Raw genomic sequence first — 21,399 nt, forward strand, 5'->3', positions numbered from 1 at the left:
CTGATTTACTGTCTTTAAACTCAACACTTGGACATAAATGAGCAAAACCTTCAGTAAAAAGTATTAAATGAGTTAAGTTCAGATAAATGAGTCACTTTATTGTGGAAACTTAAGGATGTCTCACTAGTCCACATAGTTGGTGGTCGAGTGACCGTGGTCAGCAGAGGCTGGTGGTCAGCACGGTGTCCGTTAGACGCCATTTCTCCCGACGAAATCTATCAATACCAAGTTCTCCACAGGTGTTCCTCTTCTTAGGTGTCCAGGTGTGCAATTTCTGATGAAGATTGCGGTTTTTCTGAGATTTTTGCTTTTCAGCCGAGCAGTTTGCGACAGGTCCTACAGCAGTCCAATTTGTTTACAAAATGAAATAATGCAAGTTCAGAGCCTTAAGGAGACCTGGCTCAAAGGTCACGCCTTTGGTTGCAATGGATACAGTGCGTGATCTCGAGGGTAATACAAAAAAAAAAAAAAAAAAAAAAAAACTACGCGAAATCACGGACTTTAAGGAAACTAATTGTGACTCCTTTAATCCAAAATGTTCCCCTGCAAAATATGTGCATGCATTTTATTCCTTAGACCTCATTAGAAGATAATTTCTATGATTTCTTGTTTTCACATTTTTTTAATTATATAATAATAATAATAATAATAATTATTATTATTATTATTATTATTATTATTATTATTATTATTATTATTATTATTATTATTATTATTATTATTATTATTATTATCATTATTATGTGAATGGAATTATATGTTTTGAAGTGGAATTTTTTTTCATTGATTTTTTTTTAAATTCAATTTGAAATTGTATTTAACCTATGAAAATTCAACTCTATTTATCCTTTAAATTAAAAAAACACAGAAAAACTCAACTTTTTTTACACTTTAAATTCAAAAACACAGTATATAATTTTAATTCACAAAAGGCAGATTCAGTTTCCGATTCAATTTCAATTCAGAGCGGCTCGACCATTGTGTCATTTTGTGCCTTTAAGGGAGACTAATCAGGTGCAGATTGGCTGACAGCCTCTGCATATCTGCATAAAACCACATAAAACCCTTCATCCCCCCTACAATAACTACCCCGCATAAATAGACCCATGCTGCAGTTAACATCCCCCCTCCTTTGTTGAAGACTGTCTGAAAAGAGTGTATGCTTTTTTTAAATCTGTTTTTAATGTTGTCTTTTAAATGAGCCTTTCAAAGACTAATTTCTCTCACTTATGACAGACAGTTAGGCTAAGTTTTTCTATTCCAGTGATTCAGGTTTTCAAAGCGCTTAAGTGACAACTTAAATACTGTGTGGAGAATCCAGGCCATAAGGTGGCGAGGGAGCGCAGTCAAAACAGGTCCTCCTCACAGCATCTTTAATAACTTTTATTTGAACATCTTTTTGAACAAGAGAAGAAACAGAAAGAAAGAAAGAAAGAAAGAAAGAAAGAAAGAAAGGAACTTCTGTTTTATGCAGTCTATGGTGGCCCCCGGAGGAAACAGCAGATTTTAGCACTTCTGCACTGTCTCATAGAATTTAGACCAAAGGGTTTTCTGCTTAGTTTCATACTGATTTTTTTTTTCCTAGATCAGTTTGACATCGGGTAGATTTAGGCATACTGGAGATTTTGCAAGTTGCGTCCTGCCAATCAGCCAAATTAGTATGCACTGGTAGTGCATATGGTGGTTTGGCAAACAGCTATTATACCCATGTATAGAGGTCCACAAAAGACATTTGCGCAAGATTATTACCTGTAAAAAAATGACATTACATTTTTTGGGAAAATCCTACAGACCCTACCTTTAAGGAATAATGTATATTTGCACTCAAAAGTTTGAAGAATGTAGCTCATTTCTTATCCAGAAGATGGCGGTATTTCGACCGCTGCGTGATGTATAGCATCTTTTAAAGCGAAGAAGAAGACTCCGGCCGGTAGTAAATAATCTGTCATGTCCGCTTTCATGGTTTCAAACAGCTCATTTCAGTTAGAATATAAATGGTTATTTTCTAATCTGTAGCTGTACAGTTTTCACAGGTAATGAACCTGGTATAACTTCAGATAGTTTGCGTAGTTTGTAGTAGACTGAGCGGAGTTTTTTGATCGTCAGAGGAGCTGATATTTCTCTCAGAATGAGGACTGTTCTCATGGTAGCCGAGAAACCGTCCCTGGCTCAGTCCATCGCCAAAATCCTCTCCAAAGGTAGGTTCAGATAGGAAGATGTGTAATCATAAAATGAGCTTTACATCAAATGATGTTGCCATGTTTTGTTCATATTATGTACAGTCGATTTCCCCCTTTCGCTGTACTTGTGTCAGAGAGGCTGGATATTCAACTCACAATTTCATAGAAATCTGAAAACATTTTTTGCAAGATTTATCTGGTATAAGATCAATTGAAAACCAGGTTATGACTTAATATGAATATTCTATCACTGTTTTTGACTGTTATCCATATTACACTTTTCTGAGGCTGCCAAACTCTTCGTTTTTTAAATGGCAACATAGCATTTTGATCTACAGTTTAAAGTCACATTATTTTGCTCTTTTCTGTCAGTATCACCACTTTCTATTTAAAATCACAATTTAATGGTGGAGGGATAATGTGACGATCTCTTTTCCAGGGAGTGATGTGATGTGAGGTCTCATCAGGTTGTCTTTGGCTCTTTTGGTGAGACTGTCCTGAACATAGCCGGTTGTTAAAAGCAGATAAATCCCTCTGCTGTTTCAAAACTGTGTTTTAATTTGTGTTCCGTTTGAATAGTAGCCTGCCCGTTTAAGAAATGATATTTTATTGTTCGAGTCATTGTTACATTCTATATTTAGAATAAACCGGACTTTTTGGAGTTCATTCATGCTGATGAAATGATCCACACCAGTACAGAAATGACACCAGGGGATGTAAAATGTCTTTATTTGCTGATAGGATCAGTTAACAGGCATGTGGTGATGATAACACTTCTAATCTGGATTACTGGACAAGTGAAAACAGTTATGATGAGTGAAGTTGATTATGCCATGACACCACCGTTCTCTCCTTCTGTCTGAACAAACTCTCCGTCTTCACCCTGATCCTCTGTCAGCATCAGAGCGATGGATTAGTCCTGTTTAGCTGTGCCTGGAGATAGCACATATACAAGCTATGGTGATGAGCTCAAACTCCAGAGAGTAGCTGGCCGAAGGGAAGCAGCTGGGGTTCTTCCTCAGGACTGGCATTCTCAGGGACACAGGGATGGACTCCAGACCAAAGGCGGTGTCCAGTCCCCTGCAGGAGTGGCTGGTGTGGCAGCTGGCCTCATGTATGACCTGAGGGACACGGTTCAGATCGATGTTCTCTCTGAGGAGGGATCAGAGACAGACTTTGAATCCTTGGATTAGAAAAAGTGGCATTTAAACATGTAGAAGTCTTTGTCACAAATGAATTGGTTCAGTTAAATAGGAGGAAAATAGAAGTGATTAACTAAAATTGAGCTAAAAAAAAAAGGCTGCTGGCAGAGTGTGATCCCCCAAGAAAGAGAAAGAAAGACTCTCTCTGATACTATTGTTTTTGAAGTTTATGACTTTGTTCATAAAAAGTTCAGATTTTTGTTGTTGTTGTTTATTACAGTTTTGTTCCACAGATATTGCATCTCTATCCTAGTAATAAAGTAGCATTATCATTTAAAACCTACAGGTTAATATCTGGTGGATTCTAACTTAACTCTGACTTTTCACTGTGTTAATTAATAAACATTTGTTTCCTTCTTATAATAAGCTTTATTTTTGTAAATTCAAGACATTTTTCCTTTAAAGGATAAGTCCTTGAAAAATACATCTTCATTCACCTTTATTTTTGACATTTTTTCTTGAGACATAAAAGGTTTTCTATTATTGTTCTTTTTTATACATTAAGACAGAATTTTTGTTGTATTTCAGCTTTATATTCATACATTTATGAGTAAATCCTTGCAAGTTTATGATTTATAAAGATAGAAGTAGTCGGAAGACAACAAAACTGAACTTACTGTGACCTCAAAACTAAATCCAAAAGGGCAGTTTCAATTTCAACCTTCTACATTTATAAACTTTTGCGTTATCATCAGTTTAATCTCTGAAGAATTCAAACTGTAGTTTTAAGAAGCTGATGTTATCCAGAACTTTAAGCCCACTAATGATGGATACATTAATCGCCTGAGGAAGAAAACTGTGGTCGGATTTAAAAGCGGGTGACAAGAGTTGTGTACTCACACGTAGGTCCAGGTGGCGATGCTGCGCTCGTTGATGCGGCTGGGCAGGTTGACCAGCTGGCTGTAGTAGTCCTGCAGACTGTACGTGCAGAAGGACTCGTCCACACACTGACTGCTCAGCGGCATGGACAGACACTGGTGCAGGGCCAGCAGGACCAGTAGAAAGACACGCAGCAGCTGGAGGCAGATCAGAACAGATGAGGTAGAGGAGATGTTTGTGTGCCTTTACAGGGATACTCAGCTTTAATACTTTCACCGCGGCCCACGCAGAATGAAAAATCACAACCTTACAGATCTGTTAGAGGTCAAGACTTGCTGCTCACTGCTGATGTTGACTTTACATCTGGATTGATTAATTAATGACTTCTGAGATCTCACCTAGTGTCACCTGGTGTCTCTGACATCTTTTTTCCAACATATCCAAACATATTTTAATCACTGTAGATAAAACATGACAAAACCAAACAAATGAGTATAAGTAGTCAAGACACCAGGCAAACAAAGTAAAAGTCCTCTTGAACATTTATTTGAACAAAATGAAGTTTGTATTTGGTTTGAGTTCAATGTTTTTTTAACCCAACTCAAAGATTGTTTTTACTGAAGCTGAAAAAGAGCAGATTCTGATTCTACTCATTTAAAAGCATCTTATATGAAAGCTGTTGCACAGCTGCTTGTGTTTAAACTAGGGATGTTTGACACCAACTTTGTTAGACTGTTACCAGTACGACTACTTCCTTTTGAGCACTCACTGATACCAAGCACCAATACCAGTCATACCAGTCATCAGTCAATCGATCGATTGGTGCATGTCTAGTCCCATTGATCGGTGCCGATTTCTTAAATTTTTGGGGGATCTGTGATCCTCCTATCCTTAAAAATAAAACTGATATTGTATACCTCCAGAAAGGTCTGACAGCCAGCCATTGTTGCTTTTTGCTCCGAGACCTCAAACTCAGAACACTTTATTTTATTTTATTTTTTTAATTTAAAACACAAAGATTTTATTGTTTCACAGGTATTGTTCAATGATTTTCAATAAAATAAGATCGGAACATTGAAGGTATATGCTGTCAGTTATAAAATATAAAAATCGGTATCGGCCCAAATCGGTATCGCAGATCAGGCTTTTTAAAGATCAGTGATCGGCCAGAAGATTGTGATCAGTGCACACCTATTTACGACATGTTTTTGATAAATTAATAAAAGTTCAAAATAAAACTAACATCTATCAGAGCTTTAGTGATTTAAAAAAAAAAAAAAAAACTTAAGTGCAAAATTAAACAGTTGAACTGTTAACTCTCCTTGGTTCATTCATGTTGTCTGAACAAGACCAGACGCTGGTTGCCATGGTGTCAAACCGCAGCGATGAAGTGCCAAACTACTGGCAATGGATACTTACTTGATGCTATTTTTTTTTTTTTTTTTTGCCTTGAGTATCTGCTGCTGGTGTTGGCAGCCTTTGTTAGTACCAATACCTTAAAAAGGTCAGTACCGGCCCGATACCCGATACTTATACCAGTACTCACCCATCCCTAGTTTAAACAAAATTTAAGGTCACAATAACTTGACAGCCTTTGGAAGACAATTATCCAAAGGAATACTTTCAGCGTTCAATAAGCTGTATGCTTTAAAGCTCTAAAAATCATGAATCTGTGCCGTGAACATCAAAACAACTGAAAAACCATCATCATCATCAACAACAAAGAGGCAGGTGTCTTACCTGGAGCTGTTCCATGCTGGATATTTAAGAGAGACAAGGTTCGGTCTTTGGTTGTTCCTCTGCTGCTTCTGCTCTGCCATTTTATAACCCCTGAGTACGCTCTCATGTGACTGTGTGTGTGTGTGTGTATGTGTATGTGTGTGTGTGTGTGTGTGTGTGTGTATTCATCCATCTACATGTCATTAACGTTCAACCTTGAGTGGTCATTTTAATCAGAATTTATTCCACATCTGACTCACCGCAAGTGTACTCTCTGGTTTCAGAAGTTAGGAAATAGATTTCTCCTCCATCAGATGAAAAGTTGATTCTCTCGATCAAAGTTCAACACCAACTTTTGTAATTCATTTTGTCTCTTTGTCTAACTGAAATCAGTTTAAAGAAAACAAACCATATGTTGTATTTGAAGAAATGAATAGTTTGTTTAAACAGTCTTTCCCATATTGTGTCATCAGCTCTTCTTTTGACCACAGAGAAAAGTTTGTGAACCAGGAGACCAGTGAGTTTGAAAGTTAAATGTTGTCCCATTCTTGCCTGATTGAGGATTTCAGCTGCTCAGCAGTTCAGTGTCTCTTTTGTCCAAGTTTTCATTCCATGATGCTCCAAATGTTTTCAGAGGGTGACAAGTAGGCAGGACAATTCAGCACCTGGACTCTTCTACTACAGAGCCATACTGTTGTTAAACCAGCAGAATGTGACTTGACACTGTGTGGTTAAAATATGTAAGGTCTTTCCTGTAAAAGTAATTCAAGTTTTACATAGAATCTTTTGTTTGTGTGTCAGCTTTGGCACAAACTTCCTGATCATTTAACAACTGTACTGACTGGCTGCTGCCTCCTCTCCTCTGCTTGTCTTTAAGGAAGCTGCACAAGCCGAAAAGGACTCAACGGAGCATGCTCAGTGCACGAGTACACCGGCAGCTTCCAGGGCCAAAGTGTGCGCTTTAAAATGACTTCAGTTTGTGGACACGTGATGAGTCTGGATTTCATCGGTGAGTCCACTCTTGAATGCCATCTGTCTCTGAAAAAAAGCTGCATCAGCACATGGCTGAGAGGGGCTTTTTTCTGAGAGTTTAAAATTTCCAACTAATTAGTAATTTTGAAGCTCCAGTCTGTTGGGACCTTTATTATACATTCAAGACAAAGGTTTTACTTTGGGGTTTGGTCCAGGCACCTTTTTCAGAAACTCTTCTTAATTCTTAAAACTTGTCTCTTCTTCCAGGAAAGTACAACAACTGGGACAAGGTGGACCCTGCAGAGCTCTTCAGTAAAGCTCCCACAGAGAAGAAGGAGGCAAACCCCAAACTCAACATGGTCAAGTTTCTCCAGGTTTGTGCTGTTTGTGCTTCAGTTCTCTGTATCATCAATGGGGTGTCATGCTTTGTGTCTCTGATGCTCGTCCTAAATTTCTGCTGCTGTGTCAGGTTGAAGCCAGAGGATGTGACTATGTGGTTCTCTGGTTGGATTGCGATAAAGAAGGCGAGAACATCTGTTTTGAGGTAAGTCTGCTAAAAACTGCATTTCCTGGAGTGTCCACTGGGTGTTGTCTGGTAATTTATTGAAAACTGTGTTTAAGCTCTGACAGGCTGTTCATCAGCTGATCAAAAGTTTAAGGCTTTATGGTTGGATCTTCTGGCTCAGCACAGATGAATTTTTTGAGCCTACCTCTTGACTTTTTTGACCCATAACCCTCAGGATCTTTAAAGAAATTTAAAATGACTGTCTAATCTCAGATGCAATGGCGCGTTGAGAGAGATCTTGCTCATGCAACTCAACAGTTCGATCTGATTCAAAGAGAGAAAGCTTTTTTGACGCTTACATCAGGAGGAAGGGACAGTGGGAAAAACAGAATAGAAATGACACGAAATACAGATTTCTACACTGAAATAGACTTTTCAGAGCTCTGGTCTTTAACTTTTGATCGGCTGATAAACAGCATGTTTAAGTTAAAATAAAGTTGTCAATAAATTACCAACTCTTTCTTTTTTTGTCTCTTTGCTCCTGTTTCTTCTTTTGTCATTTTGAAGCTGTACCTGCTTTTGATCCACCAGTGCGAAATGCAAATTCTTGTCCTTTTTCCTGTGATCTTAAGAGTTTTTTCAGGAGTTTATAACAATTTGCATAACTAGAGGCACAGTTATGCAGTTATTGGCTGCAGTCAGCCAGTCAGGGTGTTGTGGCCTGGTGCACATCAGCATTTTCAGTCTGAGATGTCAGTTGAAATAAGCCATTTGAATATCAGACGTTGGTTATTCAGCCTGAATGGGCACCACCAAACCCTGACTTCAGGATTCACAGACTATCAGAGTCAATATTTTATGAATTAATTTGGTGTTTACCATTTTTTTTTTCAAGAAGATCAATACAACCAGTGAAAAGAGGGTGAGAAGAGGGCTGTTTAGGTTGGAGATTAAGTTTTTTCTACTACTTTGCAGACTCAAAACCTCATGAAGGACCAAGAGCTGAGCTTTTGCAAACATAAATTTGGAATTTATCTACAGTGGCTTTTATTTAGACTCTGCTTTCTCTTTTCCCCTTAGACACATTGTTTAGGGAAGTGTAGGAAGGGAAAGTTTGTTTTCTACCTGGGGGTCTTTAACTAAGTGGTGTGACAGAGTCTTCAGATCCTCTTCAGTGTTGTGTTTGCTGTGATAATAGAAATATCCTTAGTACAGAGCTGCAAACTGTTGTTTACATTTTGTCTTTCTGCTGTGTTTTCACTTCTTCTTCTTCTCTTACCTCCCAGGTGCTGGATGCGATCCAGCCCGTGATGAACAAGGGCAGTGGGAGAGAGCAGAGTGTGTACCGCGCAAAATTCAGCTCCATCACAGACACGGACATCTGGAACGCCATGAACCGCCTCGGGGAGCCCAACCGCAATGAAGCCCTGTCAGTGGACGCACGCCAGGAGCTGGATCTGCGCATCGGCTGTGCCTTCACCAGGTAACCACTTCAACACCTGAGTCTGCTGCTGTGTCTGATGCAGTGATCCACTGAGTTTGCTCTGATACTTAATCCCCACCATGGTTGAATTTAAAAAGCTATAAATAATTACTCCATCAAATCTCTGATGGTCTTGTTTACTCCTGTAGATAATGTTGAGCTTTAAAAACATGTTCAGGCTCCTGAAGACTTTCTGTTGATTTATCAACTGCAGGTTCCAGACCAAATATTTCCAGGGCAAATACGGCAACCTTGATTCCTCCTTGATCTCATTTGGACCCTGTCAGACCCCGACGCTTGGCTTCTGTGTGGAGCGTCACGACAAGATCCAGTCCTTCAAACCAGAGACTTTCTGGGTCCTCCAGGTTAAGGTAAGCTCCTCGTGTTCACTCTTCCAGATACAGTGTAAGAGGCCTTTGACTTATCCACAGACATGCTGTGTTTTTCTCAGGTGTTCAAAGGGAAGGAGACGCCTCTGACTCTGGACTGGAGCAGGGTGAGGGTCTTTGACAGGGATGTGGGTCAGATGTTCGTCAACCTGGCCAAGACTTCCAAAGAGGCTAAGGTACTTTAAACATCTCAATTTCTGAACATTTAACATGTTTATTTGAAGATTATTGAAATTATGTTTTCTGAAACTGCTTTCATAAATTGCAAGTTTATTAATATATGAAAATCTTTACGAAATACACAAGTAAATATAATCTTTGCCAGAAGACGGTAATGTTTCTGGTGACAGGAAGCTTGTACAACCTTTGTAATAAGAACCAGTGGTTATAAAACAGAGTTTACAACGTTTTTTCATCATGTTACAGTCAGTAATTTAGCATATTTACACGTTTACGACCTCACCACTCTGCATCCTGATAAATATCATCTGATCAATAGAAGTACAATTAAAAAGAAGCTCTGTATTCATTCATTTGCTTCCTAAAAATGAGTCATATATTTAACACAGTATGTGATGTATTGCTCATGGGAAATGTAGTCTCCATCTCAGGAGAAACTCTACAGATTCCTCAGGATCCTCCCTGTTTCTCTGTTGGTTAATCACGGAATCAGAGTCATAGTCGACAAGGATCGTCCAGACCTCCAGTTCACCCCTGACCTCAGCTGTTCACCCCTCTGTTGTTGCAGGTGGAGTCTGTGAGTAAGAAGGAGAAGGCGAAGCAGAGACCTCAGGCTCTGAACACGGTGGAGATGCTGAGAGTGGCCAGCTCTGCTTTAGGTACGCCCACTGTTAACAGCAACATTCATGTTAGTGGCATTTCTAAGTCAGCTAAAACTTTGTGTTCCTCCTGATGATGAAATGAGAGTTAGCATTTAAGAACGAAATCATACTTAAATGTGTGAGTTCACAGTAAAGGAGAAACATGCAGTGATGTGATTTAATATTTTTGGATCAGAGCAGGCCTCTGTACGTCTACAGAATCTATCATTTTTCCAATTTTTTCCCCACTCCTTCCAAAAACTATTCTGTCCTTAGTGGAAGATTCTCCACCAAAAACCACAAACTGTATATATAGAGTGGACAGTGTGGCTCCGTCATTTATCATTGTACGGTTTTGAAGCCAAAATTCCCCTGTCACAGGCGCAGCCATTGGCAGCAATTGTACAGCCAGAGTCTGCGCAGTAAAGACTGTGAAGGATTCTGGGAGAATCTGAGTGGAGCTGAGTGACAAAAATAATATATATACATATTTTTTTTTCTTTGGAGAGTCTAATCACTTCCTGACTCTACCTCCTGACATATTTTACAATCCCTGAAAAAAGTACACAAGAACAGCAGCTGTCAATCATTATTAAACATGACATAAAACCTTGTTATTAACCATTTATAACTAATGAAAACAAAACTTTTCAGAAAAAAAGGACTTGAATACAAGGCAACCAAATGATACCTTTAAATCACCACAACAATCGGATATGAGAACCATTTCTACGAAGTGTATTACTTTTTTTGAGTTTGACCGCAGCTCATCTGGAATGACTGGGGAGTCTGATTTTTTGACCTATACTGTAGCCAGTCACCAGGGGGAGCAGTTTTTGTGGTGACCTCACTTCGAGCTGAGCGAGATGACGTCCATTTTTTTTCAGTCTATGCCAAAAACTCTCAACTGCATATTTTAAACTAGCTGAAGTTAAATCTGGTGTTACATGTTTCAGGTTGCATATTTTTTCCACTTTCTGTGGAAACGACCTGACCGTCCAACTTCTCAGAGAGCGAAGTGAAATCAGTCTCTGTCTTGTCTGTATCTCAGGAATGGGACCTCAGCACACCATGCAGGTCGCAGAGCGCCTATACACACAGGGCTACATCAGTTACCCTCGAACTGAGACCACTCATTACCCAGAGAACTTTGACCTGAAGGGGGCGCTGAAGCAGCAGAGCAACAATCCCATGTGGGCAGAGGAGGTGAGGGTCACCATGGGACCAGAAAAAACAACAGAAAACACAACATCATGTTTTAATTTGTTCCCAAAGACCAGCAGATAATAGGAATGTGATCTCTCTGATTGAAGTACATTTGACTTTCCCTCAGGTGAAGGCTCTGCTCTCGGCCGGGTTAAACCGACCCAGGAAAGGAAACGACGCTGGAGATCATCCTCCCATCACTCCCATGCGTGCAGCATCAGAGGCAGAGCTGGGTGAGACTCATGTTAATAATTACCAGATGATAGAAATTAAAGAACCACAGTCAAAACAAGACATGAGACATCTGTGTAAAATGAATGCAGTATGGAGTATACAAACTATTACATTATGAATGAATAAAAACAGAGCGGCAAAATAAAACAAACATCCTGCTACTCTAACATGTCAGACTAATGAAACATAAATCATATCGTCAGAGCTCATTAACTTTATTTTGTTCACAGTCATCAGTTATTCTGCAGTGGTCTGTTCAAACTTGAGAGTCTATCAATAAATGAAGAGTGAGGTTACGTTAGCTCTGATTGGTAGATGACTGGCAGGACAAGGCTAACCAGGATTTACGAACTAGGGATGCACTGATCCAACTTTTCTGGTTCCAATACCAATACCTGGGCTTAGGGTATCGATCAATACCAATACTGATCCGATACCAGCGATTAATGATAACCTACTGTGGAATAAGTCTGGTAATGTTTTAGGTAAAAGGCAAAAAATGAGTATATAAGGTTACTGAAGTTAATATTTATTCTAACTATAACATATTTAAATGTTTACCAGCAGTTTGGTAAAAACTATGCTTCAGGATGTGCAGAAATTGATATTCAATCGTAAGATTTTTTTACACTGTAGTCTGGAAAAACAAAAGAAAAGTGCATCAGAAGCAAAATTCCAAATCAAGTATCCAAGAGCACTGATAAAAAAAGAAAAGGGAGAAAGCTGGTCGTCTGGATCAGCACCATGGATCAACACCTTCCCACTGATACCGATCCAGCTTTGAGGGGCAGCGATTAACCGATACCTGGATCATTATAAGTGTATCACTATCACTAACGTTACGCATTACAGACACGTAGTGACATTTTTTTCAGATTACAGTTCAAAAAAACGCATCTGAAAAGAACAAACTCAGTGTGCAAAGACCTTTACAGCACTGGACTGTGCATGCCTTGAAAAGAGTCATGTCCTTACAACAATGGGTGATGGTGCTCATGGGAAACACAATCTTTTCCAATGGACTAACTAAAGAAAAGACGCAAAAAAGGAAAAGAGAAGAGGGATGTGTCATTTAAAAGACAGCTGGTGTATTTATTCTGCTAACATCTTTTTATCCAATCTGATGAAAGCTTTGGTGAGACCCTCAGAGAGGGTTACTGGTCATTAAATAACTGCAGATTTTTTTTAATAATAAGTGATTTAGCTGTTAACTGCTACCTTACAATGTTTGGATGATGACTGATGGCTGTAAGGTTTCTTGTTCATCAAATCTGCCTATCAAGTGGGAAGTTAAAAACTGCAAATTTTATTTATTTTGTCACCAAATTCCTACTGCAGTTTAGAAGCTAAACTGCTCATTTTTCTATAATTGAATGTGTCCTCTCTCTATAAAAGCATCCTGTGATGAAAAAACGTGACGTCATGTTACGCCTTCTCTGACTCAGGTTCCTTCTCATCTCTTCTACAGGAAGCGATGGCTGGCGTCTGTTTGAGTACATCACACGACATTTCATTGCCACAGTCAGTCAGGACTGCAAATACCTCCAGACCACCATCGACTTCAGCATCGGCACCGAGGCCTTCTCATGCAGTGGCAAAACGCTGATATCTGCAGGTACATAGAGCTAATTTAACAGTCAGATCACTGAGCGAGAGCACAGCGCCCGATCAACACACTGCAAAAAATTAAAATCTTATCAAGCGACTTTGTCTTATTTTGTCAGAAGAAAATGTCTTTTGACTTGATATGAGCCATATTCATCTGACCAGGCCCAAAAATGTCTTGTTTTAAGTTATTTAAAGACATCATTTTAACTTGTTATAAGAAATTCAGTTCACCCCAGTTTTGTCTTTAAATAACTTCAAACAAGACATTTTTCTGGACCAATAAGTTGAATGTGGCTCATATTGAGTAATAAGACAATTTCTACCAAAAATAAGGCAAAAACACTTGATAAGATTTCAGGGGTTTTTTTTCAGTTTTTGCAGATCTGTGGCTAAAAAACTCAAACTCAGTAAAGGTTTCTCTTTATGGAGGTGTGGATGCATGGGTCAACAATGAAAACTACAATTCCCCTTCATAAATAACTCAAAGGCACACTTCAGGATCTAATCCAATATATTCTTAAGGGACATAGCAGAGCTTTGACTCCCTTACTATAAGAGAGCTTAGCACTTAGCAGATTTATAATACTTGATGTTTCACATGAATCAGATGTTACCAGTTTCATTCCTTTCTAGATCCTTTATAGGATAAAAGTGATAGAATGACTTGTAAATAAAATCAGTGGAACATTTTATTTACCGTCAACCAGCTCAGCAAAAAACAATCTTCACTCTTTATCCATGTCTTTAGTTTAAGATGAAATGAGATGATAAAATGAGGTGAATATGGGTTTTATATTTTAATAAATACAGGGTTCCCGCGGATCCTTGAAAAGTCTTAAAAGGCATTGAATTCATAATTCTAAAAATAAGGCCTGAATTGGCATTAAAAAGTCTTAAATCCAAATTTCAAAAGTCTTAAAAAATTGAACACATTGGTAAGATTTATGTTAGTTTGAAGTAAAAAAAATATTAAGTAACGTTTTTCTATTTTCCTAAATAATTTCCTGATTTACCCTCGTGGCAACATCGCGTAATCACAATAGCGGAACTAAGAAAACGGTGATCTGGTTGCACCAGAAGCTTTTAAAACGGACGCATGTCTTGGTTCTACCTAGTGTGCCTGGAGAGAGAAAAAAATGAGGAAAATTGACAAAAAAATCCAAAAGTGGCTTAGGGAAATTGATTATGGCAGCAAAATTGAGAATTAAATTTGAAATTAAATTTCATAAACCATGTAAAAATTTCAAAAATGGTTGTGACAGTGGCCAAAAGAGATGAATGGGGGCAAAATAGGCACAAAGTTGTAAAACTGGGCTTAAAAAAAGATAAAAAGTGATATTGTATGTAAAATAAACATTGGGTCAAAATTGCCTCTAACCCAGGTAATTCATGTGGTGTTTTTATTTGTTAGTTTTGTTTGTTTCAATTGTGGTTCGTTGTGGACTTGTATTTAAATTTGATTTTCCAACGTCATTAAAAAGTCTTAAAAAGTCTTAAATTTAACTTGCCTTGAGCTGTAGGAACCCTGAAATAAGGCAGAAAAACTTGCTTTGTTTGGGGTTTTGCAGCGTAGGTGAAAAACACTCTATTAAAATTGAACGAAAAGCTTCTGCAGCCTGATCCCAAGTGTCTTGTTTTTTTTTTTTTTTTTCAGGTTACACTGCGTTGATGCCGTGGCAGGGCATCCCTTTGGAGGAGGCTATGCCAGCCTGTGAGCGTGGAGACATTTTCACAGTGGATGAGATCAAGCTGGTGGAGAAGCAGACCAACCCTCCTGACTACCTGACGGAGGCTGAGCTCATCACTCTCATGGAGAAGCACGGCATCGGTACGTCCAAGCACCGCCTGTTAGATTTATCATAAAGGCTGCTCAAACCTTCTAACTGAAAGGGAATCATTCAACAATAACAATTTCAGTTTCAACACCTGATGTGTTGTCTTTGCTTTATTTGAATTACCTAAAGGCTTTCAATGATAAGCAAACTATTAATCCTTTTGTCAACATTTTCCCAGAATGCCTCCTCTATGGATCTGGGATGTACACACAAATGACACAAAGCACAAAAGAGTGAATAAATATCCAAAAGTGATGTCGAAAGAACATACATCGGTAGGGAGTAATAAATCCAGATTTAGGGCATTTCTGTGCTCAAAGTTTTCTGAAGAGCAGTGATTTATCTGTACTTTAACATTGTTTGTTTTCTAAATGCATAAAATTAGGTTTTAACTGACATCAAAAAATGAATCTGTCGTCACACTTAAAAGTAACTGTTATTTTATGTCAATGCAGTTAAGATATTGACTGGCATTGCACCTTTTTGTGCACTCTGTATATTTTCCAACTCCTCTCTTCATACAGTTTAGTTGATGTCTTTTGTCTTTCAGGAACTGATGCCAGCATCCCGGTCCACATCAACAACATCTGCCAGAGGAACTATGTGACGGTGGAGAATGGGCGCAAGCTGAAGCCAACTAACCTGGGAATTGTCCTGGTGCATGGATACTACAAGACAGGTGACGTGCTTTATCACACTGGACTTTTTCCAAAACATTTCTGAATCAGTCACTGATGATCAGCCTGCGCAGACCAGCTCATTAAAAAACATGAACCACATTATCATCGAGAAGAGAAATGGCTTACATAAAAGGTCATTATAATTCCAATGCTAACTCTATCTGTGTGTGTGTGTGTATATGTATGTGTGTGTGTAGATGCAGAGCTGGTGCTGCCCACCATCCGCTCTGCTGTGGAGAAGCAGCTGAACCTCATCGCTCTGGGGAAGGCCAACTTTCAGCAGGTCCTGCAGCACGCGCTCGACATCTTCAAGAGGAAGTTTCACTACTTTGTCGACTCCATCACCAGTAAGCTCAGACACACAGGAAGCTTTCAGAAACACAGAACTGCTATTGTGAAAATGACCAAGACCAGCAGATCTTCTTGATGTGTTTATTAACCATAAAAGCAACATTTGAATGCTCTATTTTTTAGCCATTTCTTTTAGTGATTTCAGTAAAAATCAGTCTCTCAGTGAGCTCAAACTTCCTTGTTCCATCATCACAGACTGATGAAATCAAACCTCACGTGTCCCTCAAAAGTCTCGTGCCAACAGATGATCAGTGGTCAGTTTTCTATAGCGTTACCTGCTGAGTAAACACCAGCAAACTCTGCTTCTGACCAAGGAAACTGTTCTCCATTAGGGGGCGATATAGGGGAAATGCATGTTTATATGACAGGATCGGGGTCTGGATTTGATCAGAATTTTTTTTCGTACTGAGACTATTTTGACGAACAAACACCATTGTTTGACCCTTACATGTCTCATCCTGCCCTCTGAGCTATTTTCCTGCTGCATTTTCATAACTTTAATCTCATCTTGTGTCCTCTAATGTGTTTTTGAACTTTCACATTTTCACATCATGATAAATCCATTCATTTAATGACGTCAGCTGTAAGAGTTGTTGAGTTTCTGCTGAATGTACAGAGCTTTAGTTTCATACAAGTAGCCTTTGCAAAGTCCAAATGTAGTTTAGTGAGAGTTGAAGTTTTGAAGTGATTTCCGGTGTAGCTGGGAAAAGATGAAGATCTCTTTCACAGATTTATTCCATTATGACTGAAGTGTCTGTGTTTTTTTTTAGGTATGGATGAGTTGATGGAGGTCTCCTTCTCACCCATTGCTGCCTCTGGGAAGCCCCTGTCCCGCTGTGGAAAGTGTCACCGCTTCATGAAGTACATCCAGGTCAGAAGACACACTTACCACAGACACTACAACTAAAGTGGTCCCCATAAAGAAGACAGAGTTAAAAAACAGGTTTCAGACATTTCCACATGCATATTTAAATTACCAATAAATCCTTGGGTTTGAAGCAGACGCTCATGGTTAAGGAAAGTTCAGAGACTCCTGTGATGTTGTTTGTTGTGTTTCCTCTGAGTGTTCCTCTTCTACTCAGATGATCTGGCACACACAGCCTCAGGAGCCTCATTGGTCAAGACAGCTGTCAATCACAGTGTTACACCCCTTAAATAACATCAGATAGCTACCAACCCCATTAGATAAAGTTTGAAATAAAATGTCATTATATTTTTTTGTTGAATAAAAAGAGACATAGTTGGTGACAGCAGTGAATAAATGGTTTCCTCTGGCCTGGCTGTAGATTATGGCCTGTTCGCCTTAAAAATGTGCCGGTCTGCTCTTGTGGGGGTTAAAAAGTAAGTCCGAAGAATTAAAAACAATAATGTCCTGCTAACACAGACGTAAGCTCAAACCCTCGTCACGTTGTGTTCCTCTCTCTGGACAGTGTGACGTCTGGTTGCTGAGCTCTGGCCTTCAGAGTTTTCAGGTTAAAAAAACAACAAAAGAGTCAAGCTTTTAAATGCTGAAGTCACCGTGCCCCCTCCATTTCCATTTCCATCTGAACACAGAGCCACTTCAAAAGTCATGAATGAATCATGAGGCTGCAGATTTTGTGCTCACTTTCCTTGAATTTCTGTGAATGTGTGGCGATTTGCGTCATACTGATTTTACCACAAGGTAACCATCGTACAGGCGCTCAGTGTGACTCACATGTTCAGATCCGTTTGCAGTGAGGAGGCGTTTCCTGTGGATTCAGCCTCATCACAGGTTAAAGGAACTTTTCCAATCAGGGTTGTCTCTGTAAAAAAGTGCTAAAACACCAACAACATCTTTGGTTTCTGATAATATGAACACCACAGCTAGAGAGAAATGTAGAGGGTAGAAAGGAGGTGAGCAGAGGGGTTAAGGCTAGGAGTTGGGTTTATTTTTTCCTGATTTTTCATAGGAAGATCTGGATCAGATGAGACTGATCCACAAGTCAGCATCAGTTGTGGTTGAATCTCTCGCCTCATGTCCCCGGGTTTGAGATCAACCTGTGGTCACTTTGAAGAGTGCCACCTCGATACCCATGTTACTCCTCTCTACACTGTCCTGTCTCCTGAATATGGACATAAAAGCCCCAAAATAATCCTGAAAATCAAAAGGATTTACAAAATCTGGATTACCGGCTTTCAATGTGACAACAGGCTACTTTTTTTCCACAGGGGGTTGCCAAAATCAATACTGCCTAAAACATATCATCACAGAGGCTTTTAATCAAAATTCTTATTTATAATATTCACAGCTCTTCTGTGAATTATTTCTGGAGGCAAAGCCCGTATTTTTATTTCCTCATATTGTCTTTATCTGTGGCACTAAGTATTCTACAATTTAATCAAAGAGCATTTCACACAATTTAAATCATCAACAGTAAGAATGCTCATTATTTGAAATGCCTATCTCCTCTACTCTAACAGTTTGAAACTCATTCATTTTGTTCAATGTCTATTTACTTTTTAAGGACATCAAGGTTCTCATGTACCAGAATGTGCCTGTTTCCTTTTTTGCAGCAGTCTTTCTGAATCATAACTATGTTTTATGTTAAACTACAAGAGCTTTAATATGGACTTTACCGTAGGCTACATTTTCAAGCACACCTAAGTCAAAGCAAACACAGTGAGGTTACCTCTGTTGCTGATCTGTTTTTTTTCTCAATGGAAAAAGAACATAACCCATTACAACCTGATGTTTGGGGGTGGATGTCTGTCATTTTTTTTTAAATACATGAAATACTTGCAGCCAAAATGTTTGTTTATGGCTGTAATTCCCTTGAATGGATGGTTGGCAGGGCAAACAATGAAAAGTGTGCAGGAACCCTGTTGATGTCCATTTATTGTCCGTCCAGTCTTAGCCTCATCCAAACACCTCTCCCCCTCCCTCCCTGTCTCTGCAGGCTAAGCCCAGTCGGCTCCACTGCTCCCACTGTGATGAGACCTACAGTCTCCCTCAGAACGGAGCCATAAAGCTGTACAAGGAGCTGCGTTGTCCGCTGGATGACTTTGAGCTGGTGCTGTGGACCTCTGGGGCTCGGGGGAAGAGCTACCCGCTGTGCCCATACTGCTTCAGTAACCCACCTTTCAGGGACATGAAGAAAGGTACGAAAGCCCCAAACACTCTCCCTGATATGAGGTGTGTGATCAGGTTGGAGCAGAACTGAACAAAGAGTTCATCATACTGTCATTTCATAGGATAGGATAGAAAAGAAAATACTTCATTTGTTCCTGAGGGGAAATCCAGGAGTCACAGCAGCAATCAAGAAAACAAAAGTAAGAAAGTGTATAGAAAGTCCATAAGAAAATAGATGATGACAGCGTGTCCATCATTGTCCAGTCAGCCAGTCTTCACAGCAGGTGAAGTTCTTCCAATGTGGTGTTGGTGTCTGATGTTAGCTCCATTAGCCATGTCTGTGAATAAATGGTAAATGGTAAATGGACTTGAGCTTATATAGCGCTTTTCTAGTCATGGACCACTCAAAGCTGCTGTACACCACAGGTCACACTTACCCATCCACACCCATTTGCTCTCACATTCACACACTGATGGATCCAATCTTTACTATGATAGCTATCCATCAGTACATCTAACACAGTCACGCGCTTTCATACCAATTCACACACCACTGACGCAGCAGTGGGAGCAACTAGGGGTTAAGTGTCTTGCCCAAGGACATATCGCCATGTGTCGCCCAGAGCTGGGCTTGAACCTGCAACCTTCCGATTACCGACCAAGCGCATTCTCCAGCTGCGCCACCGACACACCGAATAGCATGATGCTACTCTGCCTTGGTATTCCCTCTGTTGCTGGGTTAGCACAGCTAGCTTGTCCATCTTATTGGAGATAGATCTTACGTACCCAATAATGATGGATGGAAGGACAGGTCCATGTCGTCACTTCTTAGCTCACACCTGAGAACCAGCACATCGTCCTCACCTCCTTCTCCTCACCTTGTGGGAAAACATCAGGCTTTACACCGGTTAGCATTGACATGCTACAGACTGCTAACAGCTGAGTTCACATTTAAACAATACAGCAATGGTTACATGTAGGATCTCCAGACAAACACAGGAGAAAAAGTAGTAAAAATATCACTGAAGACAAAACTAGTTTGGTGTCCATGACCAACAAATGAGCCATACAAAGTAATGATCCACTCCAAATACAAATATTACGAAAAAGAGACAAAAAAAATAACAAAAAACAGACAAAGAAGACAGAGCTGCAACAACAGGCAGCCATAGCCAACATGGCGGCACCTAGCAGGTTATTTCTCATTTCTTTCCTTGCACTGACTTGTTTCGTAAAGACAAAAAAACCCACCTTTGCTCATTTTTTGGGATCATGGAGTCAGGACTTGTGAATGTGTCTTATGAGCTTTATTTTAAAATGTTGAGTTTAGCTCAGAAGCTTTCAGAGTATTTTTCTGCTCCCTCATTTCCCTGAATAAACCTGTCTCTGCCGTCTGCTTCTCTCAGGAATGGGCTGTAACGAATGCACCCACCCGTCCTGTCAGCACTCTCTGAACTCCCTGGGTATCGGTCAGTGTGTGGAGTGTGACAGCGGGGTTCTGGTGCTGGACCTCACCTCTGGTCCAAAGTGGAGGATGGCATGTAACAAATGCAATGTGGTGGTGAACTTCTTTGAGCACGCTCACAGAGTGCAGGTAAGAGGAAGCTCATCGTCCCCTCCTGTGTTCAGATAAACATGATGATAGAGGCAGGGCATGGTGAACAGAGGGAGGATAAAAACTTTCAGCCTACTTTGAGTGAACTCAAAGTTTCTTTCTCACTGCAGTTCCTTTTTCATCCCCTCTGACGTCATCCTCTCATCCCTCAGGTCGCCCAGGAGAGCTGTGACGCCTGCGACGCCTCTCTAGTTGCCGTGGACTTCAACAAGACTCGCACTCCTCTCCCTGCTGGAGAGACGCAACACACCGGTTGTGTTTTCTGTGATCCCATCTTCCAAGATCTGGTTGAGCTCAAACACGCCACAATGAGGCACGCCATGCATCGGGGCGGGGGAGCTCGAAGAGGGCGAGGACGGGGCAGAGGACGCCGCGGCAACCCTAAGAAACCTAAAGACAAAATGGCTGCATTAGCTGCTTACTTTGTATGATAGAATTTGCCCTGTTACTTTGCATGAAGATTTACACGAGTGTTAAATGCTGATGAAGTAAAGATGCTTCTAAAAAATCTGCTTTTTGTGAAAGTTTATGGTTGTTTGAGTAATGATTCAACCCTTACCCTCACACAAAGATTAATCATTGACATTTGCCTCAAAATTTCTTATATTCTAGTTCTAAAACTGCTTCTCTACACCTGCTTTATATTTGTTTTTTTCCTCAGTTATTTAAGAGTCAAAATTTAGACGCTC

At 39.8% G+C, this 21,399-nt stretch overlaps 2 protein-coding genes across 2 annotated transcripts; one reads left to right on the plus strand and one right to left on the minus strand.

Annotated features, from left to right (window-relative positions):
- The first annotated feature begins 1,922 nt into the window (after positions 1-1,922).
- Positions 1,923-21,184, plus strand: top3b (DNA topoisomerase III beta). The gene is made up of 18 exons (XM_074670152.1): positions 1,923-2,198; positions 6,798-6,929; positions 7,160-7,266; positions 7,362-7,436; positions 8,684-8,880; positions 9,095-9,251; positions 9,332-9,445; positions 10,018-10,108; positions 11,142-11,296; positions 11,424-11,529; positions 12,999-13,145; positions 14,793-14,966; positions 15,524-15,652; positions 15,851-16,000; positions 16,775-16,875; positions 18,923-19,124; positions 20,502-20,689; positions 20,863-21,184. The coding sequence occupies exons 1-18, from the start codon at positions 2,129-2,131 to the stop codon at positions 21,139-21,141; spliced, it is 2,574 nt and encodes an 857-aa protein (XP_074526253.1). The 5' UTR covers positions 1,923-2,128; the 3' UTR covers positions 21,142-21,184.
- LOC141790879 (interleukin-25) lies at positions 2,892-5,991 on the minus strand. Its single transcript, XM_074671025.1, has 3 exons — positions 5,942-5,991; positions 4,223-4,398; positions 2,892-3,332 (listed from the first exon to the last, which is right to left on the minus strand). The coding sequence occupies exons 1-3, from the start codon at positions 5,954-5,956 to the stop codon at positions 3,104-3,106; spliced, it is 420 nt and encodes a 139-aa protein (XP_074527126.1). The 5' UTR covers positions 5,957-5,991; the 3' UTR covers positions 2,892-3,103.
- Positions 21,185-21,399: the final 215 nt, after the last annotated feature.

The sequence above is a fragment of the Halichoeres trimaculatus genome, unplaced genomic scaffold (assembly GCF_033239565.1).
Source record: "Halichoeres trimaculatus isolate MK-OKI-2021-1 unplaced genomic scaffold, fHalTri1.1 fHalTri1_scaffold_5, whole genome shotgun sequence".
In the NCBI taxonomy this organism is placed as follows: domain Eukaryota; kingdom Metazoa; phylum Chordata; class Actinopteri; order Labriformes; family Labridae; genus Halichoeres; species Halichoeres trimaculatus.